The sequence below is a fragment of the Schistosoma mansoni genome, assembly GCF_000237925.1.
Source record: "Schistosoma mansoni, WGS project CABG00000000 data, supercontig 0173, strain Puerto Rico, whole genome shotgun sequence".
In the NCBI taxonomy this organism is placed as follows: Eukaryota; Metazoa; Platyhelminthes; class Trematoda; order Strigeidida; family Schistosomatidae; genus Schistosoma; species Schistosoma mansoni.
Genome location: NW_017386059.1, coordinates 26,164 through 54,022, shown reverse-complemented (window position 1 = coordinate 54,022; position 27,859 = coordinate 26,164). Strand labels below are relative to the sequence as shown.

Below are 27,859 nucleotides of genomic sequence, written 5' to 3'. Positions count from 1 at the left end.
TTACTTCACACTTACCTGTAATTTACTTTCATCTAATTCTTTATTTGTTCCATTGATAGGCGCAACAAAATTATCCGGAAATATGCCAATTAAATTTGTACGCATGTTTCTACCTCTCCACCAACCATCGTCAGGTAGATTACGATCTAATACTTGAATGATATCATCTATGTGTAATTCTAACTCATCTGCCTGTTTCGGTATATATTCATAACGTGCCCGAACTTGATTTGTTGGATAATTTGATGCAGTATCATCAAGAACTATGAGGTAAAAATGAAAATGAATGGAGAACGTTTGTTATCATTTGTAAAACTTTTGAGAAAAAGAAGACATTAAGAAATAATACATTGAATTCTAGGTGAATATATTTGCGTGAAACCTATATTTAACTATAATGAAAACTACAAAACTGGGGTGAACAACAAGTTGGTGTTTAACTGAAATAGTATCACTAAACGGCTATTTCTTGAGAACATTTTAAAATCACTTTTAGCGTTGGATATGAATGCTTTACATTCATTGAGATGTATATTTAAATAGCACTCCAGGTTGTTTAGTATCCAGAACCATCTTATATATTCACCAAACATGTAACCATAAACTTAAAGAGTTCGCTCTTTATGTTTCATTGAAACCAACAGAATACGTCAAGGAAAAAGGTAAACTTATTTTATTTAAGATTCGGAGCTATATTTTCACGTAATTGGAAGGCAGTAATTCGTTAATGCTGAACTAATATAGTGTTCTTTCGATCACTGAGTTTATAATTTCTTTCAAGGATTCTTTCGAAATTTGAATATTTACGCAAATAGTGGTAATTTAACAATAATACTCCATGTTTAAAACCTATATTCCGTTTGTTTGTTAAAATTGTATGACATTATATAATCATGAAATATTTTTTGACGATTCTATGTTCAAGTGATAGAATACTGATTTTATTCTCTGTATAAAATATTACATCTTATTTATCCTAATTTTTTCGAAGCCCAGAAACGATTTTAAAAAGTATTAGTTTTTTCGATTTTTGAAAATAGCTAAACAAACTAAGTGAATTTAAACTTCACCCCATTGCACAATCAAGTGGCTATCAAGACTCAGTAGCTGAGTGGATAACGTGATGACCTTTGAAGCGAAAGGTACTGGGTTCAAGTCCCAGATTGAACACCAACTCTGAGATGCAGGTACATCCAGCTGACGAGTCCCTAATAGGACAAAACGCGCGTCCTGGATTCCACTGCTAGCCACTATACATCTTCGCTTATAAGTTAAGTGTTGTTTTTATTGATCAAAAGTGTCTTGTATTTAAAAGTATTTAAAAGAACATCATGTACACTGACAATTGTCACTGTAATCAATACTGATTGAATTGACAGAGAACAGAATATCAACCTAAACTACTTGGAATTATTACGTAGTAAGAATAAACGGACATTCATTAGTACTGGAATATTAGACCATATTGCTAAACATTATTCTATAACCAAATTGTTTACTGATCTCAACACAAGCTAAAGTCACTTAGTTAACTGTAGATTTTGTAGGCACTCAACAAAACAACAAAGTAATATGCGTACAGAGCATGAAACATTAGTAAATAACTGCTCTTATAATTTACATCACGGACTGATCTTAAACAATCATTCTAAACCAGGGAGCACTAGACTCTCTAGCTAAGGAGACCCGCTACTCCGCGTGTGAACTGAACTCAGGACTTTTGGTTTTACAGAGAGCACTTAACCTCTAGACCCCCTATACGTGAATACTTATTCGTAAATTTAAGAAACTGTAAAAAAATACAATGAAAAATTTAATGATAAAATCTAATGGTTATTATGTAACATGGAAACAATAACTTTTGACGCAAAATACAACAATGTTGAACTTTATCACATAATGCAGCGTAAAAAGAATAAGTCTTAAATTTATCTTCGTTATAAAAAAACCAAATATCTTTTTACTCCAACTTGTACACACAGCACTAATAAATCATCCAAAAACAAAATAATGGAAGATATTTGCTTTCATTAAGCTAACTTTTAACGATATTTTCTAGTTATCTGCTTTAAAAAAGCTATGAAGACTTATGAAACGATAGCTAAGTAGTTAGAGTCATTGACGTTTGACCCTTTGGAATGAACAACTTAAAAGCTTACTTCATCTCAATAACTAGATTTCGTCAACGTAGATGTATTTGATATGTACTTATACAAGTAGCTAAAAAGTGGTGTCTCCCTAGATTATGATTCATTGTCAAAAGATCTGAAAACATTTCGACATAGTTCATACTTTGTAAAATAAATCTACTGTAATAGAGAAGCAAAATGGTCTGCTTTACGTTTATTCTGTTTTGTGAAAAGTGATAATATCCTAACTAGTATGAGGTATATAATTCTAGGTTCTTAGATCACTAAAAGAGAGCAGTTTACAAGTTCATAATGTATATTATCACATTTTAAGCCAAACATTCAATAAATACAGTCATTTAAACGTACTTTTACTGTTTCCGATAGCTCTTTCCGGTACTGATACATTCTGTGAATGAATAAACAGTAATTAGGAGAAAAATTCAAGTATATTAAACAAGAACTAGTTGGTAATTATTAAAATTATCACTTTAAAAGATCATTCAACACGAGAATATATTATGTTACAGATAATGCTTATCGAATGTATACAAGACTCATGTTGCATCCTACATGAAACACACTAGTCAAGTGTACCGATATCTCAATATTGAAGTTCACATTGAAATATTAGCCTAGTACTCATCACAAATCCCGTTTGACGTAGCAATCACTAGACAAATTTATATCGTACAAGCTGATATCTGAATAAAACATGGTTATTCGTCACAGAACTATTTTAACTTGGTTCAATAGTTTTTACGAATAAGAATAGAGAACACTTTCAAATTTATGATGGGTGACAAATAATTATTCGGTGAGTAACGGCGAGACTATAATTTATGGAGGACCTTTGAACGAATCTCAAGTGACCTTGGGAAATATTAGCCAACCAGAAAACAGTGTAAAGTAAAAATATATTATTCAAAACCAAAGAATTAAAGTAGGTACACTCTTTTTACATGGTACGAAAACTTGTCAAGGTTATAAAGAAGTTCAGAGGTTCTAAAATCTTAATGCATACGGTAGAGGAAATCATCTATATGGCTCCATAACAGTCGGCCTCTGGAGCCATGATAAGGTCGCAAAAATTCTTTCAGCCTCGACCACATAGCTTAATATTGTTTGTGTGCACTCCAGTTTTTGTGTCCACAAAATGCCGTTTCTGGATAACGACACGATGCACATAACCAAGTCTATGTAGGCAACTTTACGCTCTCCAATCATCCGTGTATATTGTAGTACCCAGTTGCAGCCAGTGCTACTAGTGCTTTTATTATTGAGTTCGCGGCAATTGTCATAATTTTTTTTAGTCTCAATCTGAATCGAACGAAAAAACCCTACTCTAAAAGACTTCTTCCTCCAACACATATTACATCGAAAGACAACATCATCATTGTAGTCTGCACAAGGTCCATAAGTCATTTGATCATCACAATCACAAACAAAAGAACTTCTTTGTAGTCCTATTTATTGTAGCCATTCAATTATCACATTTTCTCTAGAATCCACTATGAACCGATCGTACGGGAGCATGAGGTACTAAAATTGGCGTTGTGACCTTGAAATCCGTCAAACGCTTCTGATTGGCTCGTCCACAGATTGTAGTCTCGCCACCTTTTTAACCTGGTGTTATTTCATTTTGTGGAGGCACTAATAAGACAGCATCTTTTGGATTTTCGGGTGAAATTTACTTATTCATATTGGCTAAAGAGCATTTTTAAAATATAGCTGCAGTCAGGTTTTCTGATGAAAGCTCTAACCCTGAACTTTTAATCCCAAGCCTAACTAGGGACAGTGTAAGGTTGCTTGAAGACCTGTTTGAGTCCTTGCAAGCGTCTCAAGAAGATGGACAATCTGTATCCATAGGGATGAATCCAAAGGTCGTTGTTTTTCCGTTTTACAGGTAGCGTAACTTGTGAAGGACACTAATAGATTTATCAATTATACATCTCATTCCTTGTAATACTATTTTTTCAAATTATCCATTTATAAAAGCTATTTTCTAACTGGATGAGACCTGTCTAGGAATTTTTCCCAGTTCTTTTAAGGTTATCCGTAAAGTAGAGTATACTCTATTCTGGAACTCAATTCGCATAATATAAAAAAGTTTATAGATATATTACTTTTACAGTCGGCTTTTACTTAAAATTTGGAGGGAGCACGTAATCTATACACATAAATACGTGCGTACATATAACTGTGACATACCTACTATTTACACAAATAAACTACAAATGAAAATACATAAGTTAACGTTGGTGTATTTCAGACATAGTAAACGTTTCAGAATAAAATAATCATCAAATTGTAATTAATCTGTTACTGTTTATTTCATGGATAACCAATAATAGCTTTTGGTATTAGAGAGTTAATTAGTTGAACGATTATTTGCATGAATTAAGGCTTGGAAAGCATGACAGTTTTTACACACTGATCAACCAGGGTATATTACTGTATAATAGATGTAAACCGAACAATAGAATAAATATTTTTTAAATTGACCCATCATAGTAGTTCTCTGATGTGACTAAAAAATTAATTTAGATATAGTGTTTTTAAATGAACACTAGATTATTCACCAAGTCAGTTAGATTAAATATAGTGAAGAAATTAGTAATAAAACAAACCAAAGTCACGATCTAGAATAACAGAGAATGAATCCAGCTTCACTGCAATGACTAACTATGAACATTGATGTTACATATACCCATCTTAAAAACAATACAATCAAATGATTTCTTTGCCTTCTTTTTCACCCTCGAATTTATAGTTTTTATACAAAGTAGTGAAAATCCTACAAAAAGAAACATTTGATTTAAGTAAATGGTGACAGTATTTCTAATTTTAAGACTTTACCTCAAGCAGTGTACTAAATGAGATACTTTATCACTTTTCTGGCACGAATAGATAATATTTGAATAAGTCATGAGATTTTTCCATGGATTGAATGTATATATGTTGTCCATCGTTAATATGATATGTTGAATAAGGAACTCTACCGTTATTCTTATAGGTAGGTTAGTAGTCTGTTCAGACTTTTAGATCACCTATATTTCAACCAGTGAAGTGTTGAAGTGAATTATCGTATTTTCGATTGGTTTTATCTAAGTAACTACGTATATCAACTGCGTAACCTACTAATACGCGTTGTAGAAAGGATGGAGACTATTTACAAGCTAAATACTACGAAACTTAAGCGGAGAAACTGCAGCGGTCGACTTGTTTTTCGGTCTAAACGTGATTATATTGCAAGATGTAATTATGTAATAATCTTTGCTTGTAAAATGCAATATGAATGCTTTATAGTGTATTATATCAACATGAGGGTGGGACTGACTGAAAACATTTGCCGAAAAAGATAAATGTAAGTTAATCACAACTGTTAAAGTTTCTCTTAATACACAAGTTATTTTGTGTGGTACGTATTCCTTATTCTCATTGAACTACATAAACCAGTTCCTGTTTGTATATCTAATCATTTTAAATGAATAACGTACAGAATTTAATTGACTCAGAGTATAAACATACAAGTTTTGTAAAAACAACATGATAACAGACTATCAAAAAGTGAGATGACTGAACTGCGAACGTAAAATCAGTCAATGAATCCAGATGTATTACTCTGTACAAACAATCTAGACCACACCTTTATTTTCATTAACTCTATGATATTTTATACAACATATTTATAATCAGCATTAGTATTGTACTTGTATGTTAAATACTCTAATTCATATGATCACTATTGAAAACGTGAATGTTTGTCACTAGTTCTCGTTTGAATGATTATTTTTAATATGAAACCTGAAAAGCAATCAATCACACTTTTAATTGTATGGATGTGAATAAGCTCAAAATTGAAAATGCTGGTTTTCAATTTTTTAGTGGAGAATGATTATTATTACTATAGAACCCGTATTAATCTTCATGCTAAATTAATTAAACTTATTCATCCTAACGGTTTTAAGTGTTTACTGATAATTAATAACTTGTTTGAACTTGCATACAAGTAAGGCGTGGTCTTTTTTTTAATAATCCATACTCAGATAAAATGTCTCTAGAATGAATTTCTGACTTACAAAGGGAATCTCAACAACCAGTTATAATGAGATCCTTGAAGAAATTGTGTAAAGCATAGTTAACTCACCCTGTTAAACGTCAATCAGCTTGAAAAATATCTTTTAAAAATCACATTTCCATCCTCTGCTAAATAAAGAAAATTATTGTTTGTGATTCACAATTATCAGTCAATCATAATCAACATTCGAGCCTGGCATAATTATACACCTGCCCAAGTTGCCACATCGCATCAGAACAATGAGATTAAATTGATAAGATGAATAAAAGATGAATCGAAATAAGTCTTAAATAAAGATAGAAAAGTTCATATCAATATCTGTGATAATTATTTAAACTAATACATAAAATTAATACAGCTAACAGATTACAATGAATGATGCTCAATTGAAATTAAGAAATGTAAACTACTAAATTTCACCCAGTGTCTGATATCAAAACTTGAATTTGTATTTGTTGGAGTACTTTCTTACGGCGGAGTACTGAGCTGGAACTATTTAGCCCATAGAGAATTGTATATGATTTAATTATAGGATATTTTGTCGAGAACAATTTAATAACAAGTGGTAGACTATTACTATTTATCAGCTAAAAAATTTTGTTACAAAATCAACCTTCAGATAGTACTTATTTCTTTATTGAGAATGATAGCTAAAAATAAACCTTATATACTGTTTGAGGACAGTGAACTTATAAGCAATAAGAATCCTTTTTTACATAAGCAACATTACAGTTGAATGAATACGTAAATGGATAAAACTGGATAGAGAAAAATGTTATTGGGTGGATTTTAAAAAACGACTTATAAAGTGAAGATGTTGATGACCGGTTCTCTTTTTATTTTAAATTAGATTTTTTTAGGAGAATGGCCAACATTTTTAACTATTTCGTTTTAAGAAATAAGTTAAGTGTCTATTTACAATCAATTCTAGCCCGAATAAAAAAGTTACATAATGTTCCGATGTATTTTATTGGATATTTAATCGTTTGGTGTACGTTAATTGTTAAACTGTAAGAAGTGATTAAAATATTGGTCATATTCATTGAATTTCCCAATCATCTCGTTAGCCACAATGTACGAGGGAAACTGAGTTAAAATGAAGCTAAAGTACTCATTGATGATAAAGTCTGTCTGTTACCAAAATTGGAAGTTAGGCATCAAAATAAATGGATTATATATGCATGGATATATTGACGTTTTCAGTATGAACTGAGAAACTCCTGAATCGTTGATGAATAGCAAAAAAAGAACTTCAAATGGAATGTTAACAATTAAATCGACTTGATAAAAACCAGAGAAGACTGAGTTACCTAAGTTAGTAATTCACTGACTGAAGTGAATTTTAAATCCTAACTAGACACGTGTAGCAAAACAGAATAATAGGACTGTATACGTGTTATGAAGCTAGATTCAGTGTTTATAAATAAACGTTTCAACCGAAACTGTGTGACCAAACGTTACTTATGAACAATCTTCACAAACCCCTTGCTTAATGGTGATTATCTTCGAGAGTTGATTCTCGGATTTCCAGTGAAAAGCCATGACGAGCTGAGTTAAACCACGTTTAGTGTGATGAAAATATCTTTATTACTAACGGATGATAGTTGCTCAATATCATAAACTGATCAAATTTAGATAACAACTCATTCGTTCAGTGGTTACGTTCTCGCCGTGAGACCTGAAGGCTTTGCGTCTGATCCCCAGTGTATGGGCGTTGCTGAGAAAATTCATAATGTGACAAAACAGCTATCTGACGTTTCTTAGTTTTCAATAGTTTTCTAATTATGGTTAGTTAGTAGTGTGAACTATGATGTTCAATAATATCAACAAACCCCTTACACTAAAATCGAGAAATAAGTTTTCATTGAGGAATATGAAGATCACAATATGATCAGTAAGTCCCCATTTTTTCATTTTTATAAAGTTATAAGTTCTGTATCTTAAACTCATTCATTTTATATGATACATATACACGTAAATATTTATTAGGTAAAACAAGGAGTTTAAATGTACTACTAAAAGAAATAAGTAGTTTAAATGTACTTGAAAAGCTTATTTAGTTGAATTTGCATAAATCTAAAAGAATCGTGTAAAGTATGGATTTACAATAACAATCATATTTTTCACATATTATTTTGTAAATAAAAATGAAACTAGCATATATTGAGTAAGTGCTCATATGAAGGCTGATTACATTAGTTTAGAAATGAGTCTTTGAAAATTAAAGCTTAATTAATAATAGCTGACAATAAAGAAACTGCTAAAATCACATGCAAAAATAAAACTTTGTTAGGTAAATTATTTCAAGAAAAGAAATAATTAATTGTGTGATGTGATAAGCTAATGAATAAATTGTCACGACATAAATTGATCAAACAAATTAAATGTAATAAATATACAATGCAGCATACACCTTCACATTGTATTCATCTCTGTATATGAATTGTAAATGACAGTGTGTACAACTATTCGTAATCTTTGATAAACTTTATTCTGAACACGTGACTACTCATAATAATTATATCACTCCTATGATTGGTACAGAAACATGTTATTACATGTTGACAGTTAAGTGATGTAATACTGATTGGAAAACATTATGCTTAATATAAGACAAAATCATATGAAAGGAGATGAACACGTCATTAAAAAGAAAATATTAAGATGTAAAGTCTCATTAACAAGTAAATGATACATATTTTTCATTCTATGAATTGATTATAAGCCTTATTAAAGAAACCAATAACAGTCAGATTTGGAAGTACGTATGAAGACTAAATTACGGTTCACATATAAAATTGTGCATTTAACGTTATATAAAAAAGTATGTATTTCAGTTCAATTATAGTCCGAATAGGGATGAATTTAACTCTACAATTATTTGTTAATGGAAACATATTAACGATTCAGAAGTCGAGTTGTGTGCTACCATTGGGTCGCGAATAAATAATCACATTACGACTTTGTATAAAATGTTCGATGATTCAAGGTAGTTTGTAGGAGGCCTTTAACTTGGATTGACTTATTTCTTGCGACTCGTAATGAAGTCTCATCTGAACTGGTAACAAACATGAGGCTTCCACAGATACTCAAATACTGTATCATACGATGTCACAGTCAGACGTACCTCTACAAAACCACCAGAAGGGATAGTGTGACTAAGTCGATTATAATGAGTCAGTGAATATATGCACCTAATTTACTTCTCTATTTTCGCTTATCGGGGTTTCTAATTGGATATGAAAGTCAGTTTTGTACATCTTGATGATCTAATCAAGCTAAACTTCTTGGAGTAATCACTCCTATAGGCCCTATAATGCCAGACAGGTTGAGTGGAATACAAGAAAATAATTAAAAAACTCATGGTCCCAGAGAGAAGTTGCACTGCCAAATGCATTGGAGTTTCGAGTTTTCCTTCAGAAAACCAGAATCTTTAATTTCACTAACATCCCACAACAGATGGAGGGGTTTAGAAAAAGTAGAAATTATAAGTAGTACAACTCACCTTACCCCATGAATTTCCGCTGCCGGTGGTAACATAATAAAAGGTAATAAATGACGAGCTTCAAGCCATTAGCACTTACGCTACCAGGTCATTAAGATCACCTCCGCTCGAGTTTATTCGTCACGTCCTTCAAGAAGAACTATCATACCGTGACAAGAGACAACCACCCTCATATGTGTAACAGCACTGACATTCAAGCTCGATCTTCTTATCATTAGATAAACTACCATTAGTATAACCTATGTATTGCTTTCTTTAGATTAAGGGATCAATTTCATTCCACTACCAAACAGCGATAAGCATTTCAGTATCAAGTTAATCAACTAAAATCATTGCAGAGTTGAAATACAAGCCATTTTGATACAACTTAGTAAAAACGTCATTACTTACTTCCTTATTGACCACTTCTTTCAAAGCGGTTTGTTTTAATTGAATAGGTTGACCACTGAAGATATTGCCTAAACCAATACCACAAACAGGTTTGGGTTTTGTTGCAGAACTTGATTGATTATTATTAGTATTATTATTATTAATATTACTATTTTCGTAATCACTATTCGACATGTTATTGGTATCATTATCGTTTGTCTCTTTTGACCCAATCTCAGGAACTGTAATAGTCTGTAAAATAAAATTCATTAATTTACAATTTATTTAGGGAGAATCTCCTTTTAGTATTTAACGACTAGAAATGTTTGTAATATATTGTCGAATGAACACTGAATAATCTCTGTTAAATAAAGAAAAAGGCATATTTTTCTTATTGCATAGCTAACTATATGTCAAATATTTAGAATTACGAGGATGATTATCTTCAAATTTTTAATGATCAAGGTGTTCAACTATATTTCTGTTTATTGAAGTCCTATTCCATGGTGGTCTTCAGTCAATATTGACGGACTCTTACCTGTCCAATAAGATAGTAAAAATGCTAGTCATAAACAGTAGAAAGTGTAAATATATCAAAAATATCCGACTGATACATTTATATAAATCTGTCAGATAGATAAATATTGATCCATTCGAAGAGATGTCCTCATACGTTGAGACTATCCTTAATGTATCATAAGTGGAAAAAAGTAGGGTTGCTCGACAAATACAATCATGATATTACGCATTTCTAGATGGTTAATGCATAAATTACACACTTATAGCTTATGTATACTTATTGAATGTTCAGTATAAGACTAAGTAGGATTTAAAAATGAAAATTATTACAAAAAACCAATAGGAATCTTACAACATTTTCCATTAGTTCAAGTTTCATATATTGCTTAGTGGTTAGAATTCACGAGACGGTGTAGATCTATTCCGTCATGTAGTGTAGAGCCCTGATGAAAAACTAATCGCAGAGAAAGATTTTTTCACTTTATTAGTCTTTCTTCTTGAAGTCAAAATGGAAACTTTTGTTTATTTTGCTTAACCAAGCCACTGATCAATGAAATGTAACCGAACGATTATTTATTTATTTGAACACATAAATATTGGTACAAAGAGGCACCAGATACATATGCAACACACAATGACAATCAGAATGTGATGAGAAAAAGAATGTAAGGTGTGTATAAGAAAAAGGGGAACAATAACGAACAGAAATTAGTGTATGATAGTGAAATAATAACAATGGGAGGAGCAGTCCAGTTAGAAAAGGTACAACCTGAAGAAATTCTTCCAGTTAAAAAAGTTGCTTTCACTTTCATGAGACAAGTCGAAAAAAGTTACAACAGGATCACCACTAGCTTCTGTTCTGAGCCATATTTGATAACGTCTCTAGCCCCTGCGTTGCACCATCTCTAGGGCCCCAACCAGGGAGTCGCGAAGTACCGACAGAAGCCAGTCCTGTACAGCTTTCTTCTATATCACGACACCATGTCAAACATAGACCACTTGTCCGCCCTTTCCAACCAGTCCCAGCGTCGGCAAACAATGCATGACGTGGAATTCGTTGGTAAGACATGTACGAGCTGCCGAAGTCTATGTTTCATGAAAGTGAGACAAATTAAATTATCAACACTGTGCCCGAACACACGATATTGAACCTCTGAATTGTTAACATGATGTTGCTACTGGATGTCAGCAATCCTTCGGAGACAACGATAATCAAACACAAAGATTCGTCTAGCATCCTCTACTCGGAGAGGCCAGGTCTCACAAGCATAGAGTAAGACTGCTCCCACCGACGCGTTTTGGATCCGACCCTTCACAGCCAGACTAACATCAAGGCGCCAAAGATGGCCCAGATTGACATAAGCCGCTCTGGCTTTCACCATACATTAATCGATCCCACCACTCATGCCACAACCAGCACTTACTCAGCTACCCAGATATACGAACTTCTCGACTACTTCTATCTGCCCACTACCCAGAGTGAGTACAGGATCGGGGTCTTGCCAGTCTTGTAAAAGTATCTGCACTTCGAAGGTGCGAAGCACATACCATACCTACGGACACTAATTGTCAACTGACTAAGTGCGGATTTCATGGCTTGAGTATTATCGCACAGTAATACAATATCATCCGCATACTCAAAGTCGAGAGGTCTTTCTCTAAACAGCAGATCCACACCATCATTACCTGCATCCATCAGAGCTGTTTCCAGAGCGCCATCGATGGCAAAGTTGAAGAGGAATGGTGAGATTAGGCAACTCTGTCTAACTCCTCTGTTTGAATGGAATAATGTGGAGAGGTGGTTGTATGCCCTCAATCTACCTGATGTGTTTGTATTTAATGCCTTTAAGATGTTAATAAAATCCTCAGGCGCACCCTTCCTCAATAGACAATCTCAGAGAACAGTTCTGTCCAACGAATCGAAGGCAGTCCTGATATCAAGAAACACTACGATTGTTGGCCTATGATAAGTATGACAGTGTTCTAACATTTGGAGGGGGTTGATGATCAATACATCCTCGACGGGAACGAAAACCAGCCTGCTCTTCACGAGTTAATCTTTCTCAACTTTTGAACAACCTACGATGACTTTATTGGCCACTGAGACGTCAGGTAAGCTTAGAGCGAATAAGGATATGTTCAGAATCTAGATAGGTACTCAAAAAGGAGCAGCAGTCTTTTACACAACCACGCCAGCGGTAGCTGATCGCGATATGATCAATCTCAGTCCACGTTAGAGATGCAGATGGAGGGTGCCAGGTGGCACATCAGCGATGACTGTGCCGGTAGTTAGCGCTAGCCAAAAACAGGTTGTGGTCTGAGTACAGTTGCAGTAGATGGTCCCCGTTATCTGACCTCAGACCAACAAGTCCCCATCGGCCACTAAACGACCCTGTTCCGTGCCCAGACGCTCGACCTGAGCTATCAAATCTCCGTTTAGTATTACAACATATTTTGGACGCACTTTCTGTAGAAGAGCTGTTAACGATTAGATCATCTCATCATGTTGTCACTGATTTTTTCCTCATATAATGTGTTAAAAGCCCATTACATAACCAATAACTGATGGATATACGATAATAAGTAGTTTTTGACAGATTTTTTTAAATAATTTGCACCTCTTTCAATCCATGAATTGAAAACATTGACAAAATCCAGAGTCTTCTAGCCATGTTCAGAAACAATGTAGGCATGTTTGGGATGATGTTCTCTCCCTCCAAATGCAAAGTACTGCCTCAGGATTGGGCTTCACCAGTCTTGAATTAACGATAGAGAGTGAATCAGTTGAACGTATCGACCAATTCACTTATCTTGAGAGCTTCGTCAATCCCCACAGTCTGGTGAAATCTCAGAACAAATTCAGAGAGCTCGGTTGGCTTTCGCCAACTTGCATCACGTTTGATGTAGGTAAGATGTCCGTCTGCTAATCAAGGGACCAGTTTAATTCTCGACAGTTTGCTCCATGCTATTTTATATGTGTGAAAAATGGTCATTAAAAATTGAGGATACTTATAAGTTACTAGTATTCGATCGTAAGTTTCTTCGAGGCATTGCTCGTGTATTGTATGGCCACAGAGTGAGCAATGTCTAGGTCAGGAAAATGGTACTGGGTAAAGATAGCAAATCGATTGATAAAGTAGTAAATCTCCATGAACTGTGGTTATTGAAACATGTGATAAGTGTGTTCAACCTCTGTCTACATGGACGAGTAATGTTGTATGGTATAGGAGTGGGTTGAAAGAAAGCTAGGGGGACCCAAACTAAAACATGGGATCAATCCATGAAGTGATTGATATTTCGACTGAGCCATACTAACAAGTGTATACTATCTGGTTGGGGTTTATGTGATTATCATAACCATTGGTTAGGAACTTTTAAGGACACGGCTCAAAACCGTCTGTAGTGGCGTAAGTGCATCCACCCTTTGTCTTCTCCCAAATTCCAAGCTTCTGAAGTCCTTATAATCGTTTGATATCATTAATTTATATTTTCTTGAATCTCATGTTCGACACATGATCTTTTCTATTATCACTGATACTGTTGCTATCTAGACTACTGTTGAATACGCCCTAATAATTTCAACTCTCTGTGTTAATTGAGTATGGCGAATTTAACCGATGTGCATACGTACTAGGTCCTATATTGTGATTGACTGAGTTATTTTTAATGAAACTAGCCATTTATAAGAAAAATTCAATACTACAGCCAAAAGATTGTTTCACTAAGAGACTGTTTACTAACGGCGTTAAACACATAGCTTTTATTTTCCAACAGGATTAAGAAGATATTAGCATTAACACTATTAGCATCATTATTTTTTCTCAATGAGCTACTACTTTAAAGCACAAATAACAAGTAGTATAATGTGTGATGTTTAAGAGTATCAAGAAAGCAATCACTGTTGACTACTTTGTTGGCCCATAAATAATTCGCTAATTATTCTGAAAATTATTTATGCTAAAGTGTCGAAATATATTGTCAATTAATGAATTCGCATTTTTACGATGACAATCAAACATAAGCAAACTCTAATCTACATATCTAATAGACATGATTACACTTGTTCAAAAAGTTCACCACCTTAAACTAATTATTTTTTCAAGTGTTATAAGAAAGTCATAAAAAATGAGAGTACATTGTAACTACCATAAATAAACACATTGATCACCACTAGGTTTCATAAGCAGTCAATAAAATTTCTTTAGTATGCAAGATATAATGATCAAACTTCAAAAATAACGTGTTTCTTAAACTGAAAAAGTCTACATAAAGATGTCATGATCAGATAAATGATTAAAGAATTTAAAGTAAAATCTATTCCATGATTAAAGTTGAACGAGAGAAAATTCAAGCAAGTTCATGTAATTTTTACCGAATATAATGTTTTTCTTTGTTTTAGATCAATTGATAAGAGATACTGTTCACGTAAAAAACTAAACTGTCATACTATATAACCATAAAACGAACTCGAATTTAGATAAATGCTATATTTATTATTGTTGACCAACGTATTTCTATCAGCTAGTATAGCACTAAGTTATATTATATGATTCAGTGTCTCGGAAAACCGTGTAGGATGACCCAAACAAAAAAAGATAGTCTTAGATCTACATTTTGCGATCATAATGCACACTAAAAACATCAATTCCTAATCTGCAGAAAGTGTGAGCTCATTTTTACATCTATACATCTGTAATTCCAGTCAGTCAAACACATCTTAGAACCTGGTACATGTATAAATCAATCCAAGTTGGTATACTCTATTAGGACAGAGAGATTAAATTGTCAAGTTAAATCCCAGAGTAGTAGAAGTAGTGAGAGGATTAATAGTAATAATTCAGTGATACTTCCATAATTATCACATCCAGAGCTTCTGAGCTGCAGTTGATCAGTGTAAGGATAAATAATACGCATGAATCAGTCTTCATGCATATCATAATGCATATATATATATATATATATATATATATATATATATATATATATATATATATATATATATATATAAACCCTGCATAGTATAAATCGTTATTCAACTTGTGAACACTTCCAGTCAGTGGTTAGAGATGCTAAGTTTCATGGTAAAAAATCATTTTTATTGGCTCAGCTGTAAACATCCTTGACTTTTCTAAGTCTTTAGCTTAGCACCAACAAATGAATTTTATTCTTCGGTTTTATTCGTTCCTTTTAAGCTGCATTTCTTACATCTAGCTTTCTACTATGACTAATATTATGTCAGCTTTACTGCTTGAGAGTTTGTTAATTTTCTCTTTTGACCAAAACATGTATTACACTATTTACGATCTAATATGATACGTTATGATAAAACCAATTAATTTCGAAGTTCAGCCCATGATGACTTAAATTCATTACCATCTGTTTGATCCTTTCTCAATACTCACAAGTTAGCAGCCAAAAGTGTAAGATTAATAAAAGATGTCTAAGGTCAACAAAAACGCATTCTTTGATAACAGACATACCGGAGAGATTATGAGAAGATAGGTTTTATGAAATAATAGGTTGAAACTTCAGTTTCATTAGTTTCCGTATATGACACAATAATAGTGCGTTTATGCAAAGAGTTTGGACAACCTGGACTCAATCTCTAGGAATATATAATGAGTAGGTTCCTTATCGATTTGTTAGAATACTGTGACATTGTTCATGACTCTGATTTTGAGTATTTGTCCAGTAAACATTTTTATTGCACAAATGAAAACTAGTAAATGAATTTTTGACAGATTATTCAGACATTTCTTTTGGCATTAAAATCTAACAGATAACAGCTCATTACAATCAATGTAACATTTTTTGCATACTTTCTAAATAAACACTATGTTAATGACTCATTTATAATTGAATATTAAAAGTAATTGTTTGAGACACTCTATCGCGGAACGGAAAGTTACTATTTTTAATCATAATCGATTAGATTAATCACATGTTCACGGTTTCGATTATGTAGACGAATTGGTCACTATTCAAAAATCACGAAATCCATGTTTTATGTTTAACAATGAATTTTACAGACAAATAGATGGAATAGCAATGAACATTATAAACAAGTTAGATTACTACTGTTGATACATCAATGACACACTGATCGTGTGTGACGAAAATATTGACAAACAAGAGCTGTTGAACGGTTTTATTGACGTTCACTCAGTTATGAAATTCACCATCAAAAAGGAGACGACAATAGTATGGCTTTCCGTGATGTCCTACTTTCTAGAAGGATAGACGGTCCCATAAAAAGAAATGTATTTAGGAAGAATATATGAACGCTTCAGTATACCCATTTCCATAGCTCTAGATCTCTTCAATACAAAATAGATTTGGTTTAATGTCTCACCCACAGAGTCAAACTCTTATGTTCTGAAAATAGTGTAGATAGCGAAATCGATAAGCTAAAGAGTACATTACGAAATAACTTCGTCAGAAAAATTCTATTAAAAGGTATTAAAAAAAAAAAAACTGTGGCACGACCAGTAAAAAAACCTTGACTCTGAAACTGGATTTCGAAGGCGACATAGCGGGTGACATTTTAACACGCCGACGTTTTACGCCGCCAAGTTACACATAATTTTATCAACCAAACCAGTACTTACACAACAAACCAAGGGTAGGTTACCGATGATAAGCTCCTCCATGTGTGTATACCAATTCAATTGCTATTATGGAGCCAGTTACATAGGCCGTACTCAGAGGGCCTTATCCTTGCGTGTTCGTGAACATGTACCAGCATGGTTGGGAAGAAGAATCACCAAATCAATTAATAGCACCATTCTTTCTCACTTGGTATATAGTGAACATCATACTAAAATAGATGAGGCTTTCTCTGTTTTATGTCAAGTTCCAGAGAATCTACCTGAAGGAGCTAGATTACTGCTCCTCTACATAGCTGAAGCCATCTAGATCAACTTCAATAAACCGAACTTTCCAGAAGAGGTATATGCAGCCTTTATGTTTACCTTGGCCCACAAGTGGATCACCGGATGCCTAAACTGGATATTTTAAACCTCTTAACCCCCCCTCCCAGTTCCTTTCGTGTTTATATCTAAATCTTCACATTCATCTTCAATTCACATGAATTTTTTAAATCATAATTACATTGATAACACCCTTCTTATTACATATTATATTCACACAACAATATTATTATTGTCGTTACTTTTATCATTATTATTTTTACCTCGCTCGACAAAATGAAATCCCCCTAATATTCATTTTTTATTCACATGAATTTTTATTTCGTTATATTACGACTATACTGATTATGACTTGACACTACTACGAATCATCCTGACCATTATCAAATGACTGTTCTAATTTACAAATAACACAACTTTGGAGTATTTATGTCGTAACAGATGTAAACGTTCACCATTATTGACATATAACATTGTCAAATTCAATCATGGGTGCCTTAAATTAGCCTTTGTAAAATATCATAATTATGGGCTGAAAACAGTAGAGCCTGATGATTAAGTTATTGAAAACAATTGTTCAATCGAGTATTCTTTGTTTTTGGATATTCTATTGGGATTTTTAAACTACTGGAATCCATTTTGATAAGCTTTAGTAACCAAAGATGGTTTATCGAATAGAACTTCGTTTTATGTATGCGAACGTACTTATTACGTCTGTTTACTGAGATATCTAAGATATTTCCCCTAAGTGTGTAAAAACAGGTAATTGTAATAATTGTATAGATTTTCAAATCAATGAGTTGGGTAAATCAACGCGCAAAACATGAGTACCATTTGGCCCAACACTACACAGAAAACAAATATCTCAGTAAGAATAACTTTTAAAGTCATGGTTGATAACTAAAAACAGAACTAAATCAAACGGGAAGAATAATAACATATTAAGTTCAATAAATAAACAATGCATCAATTGAACAGTCTTTACTATGTTGAAACAACGAACGATCTTTTCAATAGAACGAGTGTACATTTATAACTGCCTTTTTTTAATACACCCTAATTCCCTTGATAAATTAAAATAATTTTAATACATGAATTCATGAGTCTGTCTAAGCCTGACTACCACTGAAAACCTGGAAGTATATACAGCCATTCCGTCCTATTATGGGACATCCACAATCCCCCTCACGGTACTCGAACCCATGACCTTCGGTTTCGTGCACAAAGGCTTAACCTCTATACCACTGGACCGGTCCCCAAATGTGTTAATGTCTATGGATGAAGATTCGCGCAAGGTCATAAATAGATTGAAGTTAGGCGTTGTGGATGCCCACTTCTGAGGAGTCCTATACTAGGACGAAACGGCCGTCCAGTGCTTTCAAGTTTTCGATGGTGGCCTAGCTTAGATCGACTCATGAATTTAACTATTAAAATTACTACAATGTCCACAAATCCCTATTCTGAAAATTTGAATAAGGCAAGAAGAATAAGATTTGGTGAATAATATGAATTCATTATATTTCAGGTTTCTCATTAGCTGGAAACTGCCTAAATTTGCTTTAGTAACATTACCATAAAAGTGTTTTTATTACATACCGTAATCAATGAAGTTCATATCAAAACGACATAGGAAACAGAGGAAACAACATACCTAATATAACAGTTAAGACTGATTAGTATTTATTTGTTGAGATGATAATTAAGATAATGAATAAAAACAGACTGTTAACAAATAAGTGATATTCAAAGCATCTAGTTGATATAAAATTAAAGTCAACGTCATGAGTGAAATTTTACTGAAATTTCTTACTTTAAGTTATTAATCATAAAAAAGAAATAATCCAACTGCCAAGCGTTAAAACAATATAACTGTCTTACCATGACAATGAGAGGTTTACCAAACTTTCTTCCTGTATACAAAGGTCAAGTTGGTTTCTGCAAAGCAGAGTAAAAATGGTGTACGCTGACTGCTGATTATTTTTCACACTTTTTAGACATTTACCTTGTGTCCACTATCCATCAAATGTTTGGTGATCGCCCTTATTAATATTATCATTCAGACACACCTTACGAGGAATAGGTATGAAAAACCATGTGGACGACCTTCTTTCAGTCTTGCTTATGTACTTGCTTCCACAAGTACATGTAAATTCGTAAATATATTTGAGTGTGATCGCAATAGGGTATTGATTCACTTTTGATTAATTAAAAGAACATTAAAAGAACAACATAGTTAGGTTGTAGAGAAGCTTCTCTTTAGTGCTACTTTAATCCTTCTTTTATATTAAATATGTTATTTCCTGTTTCTTATGTTGTTTCAATGTAAAACTCAGTGATTATAATATGTAAAAAGACATTTTGATAATAACATCACTAATGCAAATTTAGCCCGTTTGTAGCCTATGAGAAACCTTGAAATATAATGGATTTATATTATTCCACAAATCTTGTTCTTCTCGCTTTACTTTAATGTATCTTATTCTAAAATGTCTCAGAAAAGTAACATAATTGAATGAAGAATTCTTGAAGGTATCAGTATTTTTGAACTCAGTATTTAAGATAGATTTTTGTTATGAATTCCACCAAGGATTAACCACAGACTTAACGCTATAAACATATTTCCGTTAGTCAATCTAAAATAAATACATTTTGATAGTTTTCCATTAACTTTGAAGATCATTGGGTACTTATGAGGAATAATCAAAATTCGCTGACCATTAGTATCCATAAAGTGGTATTATTTACCGACTACAAATCCATGAGCAGCCGCTCAATGTTAGTTTAGGACTTTAAAAAATATGTGATGACCTTTCAGATCCTGAGGGTCAGTAAACATGTTTCATTAGCGACTATGCTTCATTTAAATGCCAGATAATTATGACTGATAAAATTTTACATTTAAAAAGTTGACATATGAGTTTACTACCACTAAACGTTGTTGAAACTTATCGAGGCACACAAAACAAACTAAATCTGTTAGTTTCTTTTATCCTGTCATATGTATATTAAACAATTCTAAAATCCTAGTGAATATATAAACAGAAATGTATATTTTAATTGGTTACCAACGTTGAGTTATCTAGCTATTAGCAGCAATCAAATTTTTAGTCTTATTTACATACGATGTGTCTAATGAGTTGAGTACTTTGAGATTTTAAATCCCTTTCAAGTGATCGACAAGAAATATTGTTTTTAATATATATATATATTATGAGAACAGTTCTTTGTTAAATGTATTCAGTTAGGAAGAATGTATTACAACTTGACATTTGTTATAAATTTTCTCTGAAATAGTTCAGCCTTAGACAATGAATTAACATGTACTGAAATATGAAATACAACACTTATCTACCTAAAATTTATGCCATGATACGATGAATGCATCAAGACAGTAAAACATTTGTCTCACTCAGTACTAGTTTATCATCTTATCTTACTTGTTTCTCATAATTAGAATGTTTTTATTACATTTTCCAAGCACAGAAGTATAAATCAGCATTCACTATATATATATATATATATATATATATATATATATAGCAAGTAGAATATAGTGGTCGTATAAAGGTTAGCACCCGCATAATACTTGCTGATTCATAACATATCTTTTTAATTTTGTAATACACTAGCTTTTATAAATTCGATTTACACAGTGGCAATTTTTCAATCAGATTATGATGTTTTGGCATTTTCAGTCTGATTGTGAGTGATAAAGTTATGATTAGAATTGTTTGAAATAATTACCCAGACAGTCTGTCGTGCGCACTGTAGAACTCTACAAATATGTGTTTCAGTTCAAGCTGCCATACTACATTAATACAGCAAAATAGAATTACTTCAAGACAAATTCCCGAGTAGTAAAGATAAGGAAAGGGGAAAAAAAGTATAAGAAAATATTGGAGCTAATTTTTCATACAAAGACAATGAGTGTATGCACGAACGATTCCTAGCCATTTGTTACGATAATAATGCTGACCACAACCCGGTGATATTCATATTGTAAGGAAAATCGTTGTATATTACAGTTAGATTTAGCGTTTTGATAAGTCATTTGAAAGAATCAACTACTGAGACTTAACAGATGGCATTAGGCTGCAAAAATTAAAAAGATAACGTATCATAACTTAGTATTTGCGGAAAAATTTAAATCTTGACGGAACAATAATCTTCAGGGATCAACATAAACCAAGTGACCTATCATTACTACTGATAACTGCATCACTGTTAGACCGTTTCTAACTAATTATTTCTTCAAGCAGCACATGCGCAACGTTTCTCAAACATTTTTAATTAGCAGTCTAATGAACAGCTCAAGTATTTGACTTGATTTAAACGTTGAATGCTTTAGAACAGTTTTAATTGTTCAGTATATGAAATTTGGTGAAGAATAATATAATCTAAAGTTTTGAATGAGATGTATTTTTACTTCAGGCTGAATTCCAGGTCGATCTCATAAGCGATAGACACGTTTACAAAATTAAATTGATTTAAACAACAAATTTGTGCCTTTATTGTCTCAGTCAACACTGAAGAAGTGATAGACAAAAAGTTCATAGACAAAAAACATAATATCTTAAATTATGATTATTGCGTAACACACATGTTTATGATGTACTATCACTTTAAGGTTTATAGTAACATGTTTTACAATCTTAGTGAATGATTGTAGCAAAAACGAATATCATGAATATTTAAAGTTCGAAGGTTTACCATGATAGGGGTATATATATCTTTTATATGGGATAATGCTCAGTAGATAAAATCTAAGGATAATATTTTTTGTTTAGTAGGGTTGTTTTTCGTGTCTATTTGATTTGTTTATCAATAAACTGTCCACAGACAAATATTGATGCTTCGCTTCATTATTTAGTGTTGACTGCAGTAAAGCGATTGGAGAATTTGTCTGCTCATCTAAATATTGTATCAGTCTAATGATCAGACTGGATTAATAAATATTGCAAACTAACTAGCTTTTAAATATAAGTCGACTATATTGCATGTAGATGAGAAATACAAAGAACAAACACAAGTTTTATCGAGCTCTATATCATTTCGTAATCAATAGGAGAAATTCTGGCAAGTTTCATTTACAGCCATTCAGGTGATCAGCGAGTTCATGATGTGAATAGCTCACACATAATATGACGAATTAATATGCCGTGATGTCCCAAGAAACAATACATTACGTAATTCTTCTTCGAGATGTTGTAACTACATGGTAACATTGAGACTTGCACAAAACTCAATTTCGATAGCATTGTTATTTCAAAGTTAGAATCATGGCATTTCTTCATGATGAACAACACCTTATCGTCCCAGCTTGTAAAGGATAATACAGATGACCTTGTAATCAATATTACTGAGACACGGTAAGTGTTATGATTTTCAAGGTACGGAATTCTGCGAGCATTCCTTCAGCCAGTTCTCAGGTACAACAAGTGTATGTTAATCGATGAATATTAGATAGGAGTAATAATTTGTCGACTATGCAATTACTCCTTAATAGCATCCAAAATTTAAGCAAGATTACCGATCTCTATTGGCATTTGTTTTTCATTCCTCTGTACTAGCATTCAGCTACAATAATAAATTGGACTTTCGGTGATGAACCGAAAAGGGACACTGAGCTGCGAAAAGCTTTGCACTCGAAAACAATCTGGCATATCATAGCTAACGAATTTTCTATTTATCTTTTATTTTACCGTAGATACGGCTCTAATATCAAACGAATTTGATGGATTTTCTGTCTTTGTTTATTAAGAATGCTAGGAGGATGTAGTTTTTAAAACCGCTTGTGGAGGATTTCAAGGACTTTAAAAACGGGATTTTCGAACTCAAGTAGAACATCGCGTTTGATGTTTGCCTCAGTTCGATGCTTAGTCTGACCATATGGATTTACGTGGTTGGGTAAGATAGCGATTCTACCCATCCTGAAAGCTTTAGTAGCTCTAATAAGCCAAAAGTTGACTAAACATTGACACAAACACAGAAGTCTTGCTCGATTTCTGTTAACCTAGGCATTTTGTAATGCATATGACAAATCTGTTTATCCAGAAATAAGAGAGCATGATAATTTTAAGGTATAAAAAACGGACAATTTGTTCGTAGTTATTCTCTATGCAATGGTCGTCCATAAAACCACAGACTTCAATGTGACATAAATCCTAACACAACTCATTTTCCTAAAATGCTTAAGCTATATTACTCAAATTTCTTTCATTTTACGATTTTATCTGGTTTTTAAGACCATATTCTCCTATTAATTCTGTACAAAAAGGTATTTATATGAATCGACAAAGTACTTCACTATACGTTTATGGTAGATATATGACCTCTAAAGAACTACATAATTCAACAAATTACAGTGACTAATGAATTTTGACGGTCATACAAGAATAATGTTTTGAGTCATTACATATTTCGTGACACAACAGTAAGTTTTTACACCTACTCACAATGTCACGCCAACTAAGGTTACTGAATTACAAACCCATACTGACTAAACATTTACAAAACTGTTTTGCTGACGAAGCAAAACCATTTATAAAACCGAAAAGATTGTTCAGGGTTATAACAGTGTGAGATAGCAAATCATCTAGCTGTCATTCTTTATGATAAGAAAAGTTCAAAAAATATCATTGGGAAATAAGTGCAGATGAAAAATATGAGCGTGATGATACTAGTTTAACTTGTGTTTCAACACCTGCTAACCACCAGTGAATAAAACACTTGGAGGAGAGTGAAAATTGCTAGCTTGGCTGCCTTCACTAAAAGTGCAAGATATTAAAAAACATACATATTAATGCATCTTAGTATTCACCAATTTAAAATTGAGCAATAATAAGTTAGGGGAAAATTCTTTGACACTCGAGTTGATGCCGGCTCGCGTTAAGACAGAGGTAGTTAGGGAAAAATGTCTTTTGCAATATAATGCATTCACAAGGATCTCTATATCTCTCGTCTGATTTTTTTCGTTTAATTAACTGAAAGCTATTCGGAGACTTCACCATTCATATACGTATTCAGAAGTGCCTTCTAACAGGATGCTCATTATAGCCAAGACATTTCCATGCCACCTACACAGTCGGTAAAAAAAATTTTGATCTCTTTATCAATGCGAAAGTGTATCAGAAAACGTTTGCACAAATAAGCATAACTTACAAGATTTACAAAAAATTTCAGGGACAAAGAGAATTATCTTCATAAGGAAAACTTACCGAACCTTTGGACTGCACAGATGCTTTAACCTTAAACATTTCTTCATGAAACTAAATATATTTACCTTCACAAAATTATCAGGAAAAACTCCGATGCGGCCATTTAAACATCCAATATACCATCCCTCCTCAAATTGAGAAACATCCCTGATAATATCCCCTTTTTTGATTGTCAATTCGTCATTTTCCTCAGCGGTATAGTCGTACTCAACAATAACTTCCATCTCTGTGGAGATATCCGAATATTTTATTTAGTAGGATATCATTTCATAACTTTCCGGTTTGTGATTGAATTGAATGTTGAGATATACAAAGATGCAACAAGATGATTATAAAACAACCCAGCGAAATGAAAAAAATGATCAAAAATTGCTTCTCAACGAGGCTCAGCACAAATTCACGCTATCTAAAGTGATAACAAAACCTCAAAGTACGCGCTATTTATCAGATTGGCTAAAACAACCACATACTAAGTGCAAAACCGTCGGTACATCAAATATAAGCGAACAATATTTATTTCAATTAGATTGTATTGATGCTTTCATATAGCACACAAATATTTACATAAAAGTATTACAATAATTAGGATGACTTAAAAACCGATGACCTCTATCAGATGCATTGCTTAACTACACATAAATTTATGTTTTTATCTATTGTGAGTATCAACTTCGTCCATTAATTTGTCATCACTAACTCGTAAGTTGTTCTGATTGGTTCAATATTTTCATACAAATATTCATGTGCTTTAAAGCCTAATTACGATCCAACTGATAACAATATTGCCTGCCTACATGTGTTGTTCTACTATTCATAGAATGAATCTCTTTGAAAGATATAGTAGACCAGGTTTTACCTCGAACGATATTATCTCTTTCGAGAACACTTACTGGTGAATATTATCTACATAAGCGTATTCATTTTACATTATAATCCAGGTACAAACTCTGGACTGTAACAGTTTTATACTAGAAACTTTGTTTGACACTTTAGAAAAGATGTCCTTTCATATGTTATGGTCACACCCTCAGAGATCATTTAGCAATGAGTTGGTGTATATTCTGAGTTTTACGTGGAGATTTCTGCAACATTCTTTTATAAGTGTGTGAAAGAAATCCCCCGTGGTAGATGTATGGCAATCAAACTTTCTGTTCACTGGGAACCAAAACAAGTGATAGCCAAAGGCTGCTCTTTCATTCCCAGGGAATTTTCCATCAATTGTTTCATAAGTTTAAATGATCGCCCCTTTGGGGTAGAAATACATTCCTTACTAGGCAGGAATTGAGTTTTGTAATTTCTGTGACCAATATCTCTAAATTTCACTGTATTCCGTTATAAGCCATACAACTCACCTCACCGATATGTTCGGGTCTCTCTTATCCTTTGTAGTTTCTAGAATCATTTGATGCCAACAAACTACACTACTGAATCACTGTATATTGGCTATTTTAGTTGGCGCGTGAGTCAAAAGCTGGTCATACCTGGACATAGTCGTAAAGTCATGCCGCTGGTTCTCGCTCACATGTTACATGATGTCGTTGTTTATTAGTTGTTCACAGCATTTTTCCGTCATACGACAATTTTCGTAATCTTTGTGCTTGTTGCATAATGATTATTCCTGAAATTCTAAGGCTGAATCGCCTGCTATAGGTGTCATACAGCTAACATGGTGTCGCTGAATAGACCAGAACATGATTATAGTGAGAAACTATTTTCATACAGATTTCTAATGAGATTCGTTTACCTCTATCCAGGTAACATGGTAGACATCTCAGTATGAAAGGATAGCTAAAAATAAAGTCCTAACTGTAATATTTAGAGTTCTTGATGGCAGAAGAATCTCCAAATATCCACAAAGTCTAGTATTTCAGGCCTCTAAAACATTGCTTACTGGTGTCTAGTATTTGTCCAATTATTTGCAGGTAGACTTATCTAATCGTAACCTCACAGTAACTTGAGAGTAGTTCTTTCGAACATCTCTGCAGTGTATAATACAAATGTCGAAATTTCATGTTTTTTAACCTCATTCTGGAAATGAGAGCTTCAGATCATGTGAATATTAAGAACATTAACTCAGTTCTGTTGGTCAACTTGTGCTCAATTGCACATTTCGTCTGATTTCTTATAACTGAGTCCCTCTAATATGCCTTTACTTGGTTGCTAGTATATCTACCTATTTTCTGACCATTTTTCATTGCTATCTAGATCTACGGGTGCCTAAGATATGTCATCGAAGCAGTACTCTAGACAGTTTGAATACATTTCAGTACGACGCAGAGCCGAAAAGCCTAACGCAACATTGAATTTCTTTCATTCCAATATACGTGCGCAATATTCTAATCCTAGTACTACTACAGTTTAATGGAATCGTTAGTGATTCTAGTACTTCTGTCGTTAGAACCCAACTCAATCTCCAAGCTGGTATGGTTCTGGCATTATCTTAATGTTATTAACATATCAGTTCAGTGTTCACATACAACTCTAGTATACTTTGATTGTTTATTACTACTGCGTATAGTGGTTTGCTCAATCACTTGAATATACATTTAGAAATGCTTCTATTCGAGTTCCGATCCCATCTATGCATTCTTGATCATCAAGGTAAGTACAACTATTCGTACAGTTGACATTATATCTCCAAGATTAAAATGAGCGCGCATAGCTAACAGTTTCTGGTTGAAGTAATGGTCACAATCCTTTAATTTTTATTGTAGTTTGAACGAACTTGAAACTTGACCTTCATGGATCTCAAAAGCGTTCATCTGAAAAACAACTGATGGTTGCCAGTCAAAGCTCGAGACCGACTGAGAAAATAGTTGATTACATGATATGGAGTAACACGACGAGTCATTGAGACTAAGCCACCTAACACGAAGTGACCAGTTTTTACCTGAAACATGCATGATCAGGTGCTGAAAAATATATTGATCGTATTGAAGTCATATTTATCATGGTTACCTGTGAGATATCGTAGGAGCATGAGAGTTTTTATATTTTTTAGGACCGGGCATAGTATATTGCCTTGAGTGTCCCTTGTACGCTTCATTACCAGAAGAATAGTAAAAAGTAGTGTCATAAAAGCTTTGTAAGACGGTTAGGGACCTCCTCAA

At 33.2% G+C, this 27,859-nt stretch overlaps 1 protein-coding gene and 1 non-coding gene across 2 annotated transcripts; one reads left to right on the top strand and one right to left on the bottom strand.

Annotated features, from left to right (window-relative positions):
- Smp_212420 (Dab2-interacting protein-like) lies at nucleotides 1–24,973 on the bottom strand (the record flags this gene model as incomplete). The annotated part of the gene is made up of 4 exons (XM_018796231.1): nucleotides 1–263; nucleotides 2,499–2,538; nucleotides 10,106–10,336; nucleotides 24,815–24,973. 4 exons carry the CDS (start codon nucleotides 24,971–24,973, stop codon nucleotides 1–3), a joined length of 693 nt encoding a protein of 230 aa, XP_018646882.1.
- Nucleotides 1,099–1,170, top strand: Smp_tRNA_01266_Pseudo_TTG.1.1. Its single transcript has one exon. It is a non-coding gene (tRNA).
- Nucleotides 24,974–27,859: the final 2,886 nt, after the last annotated feature.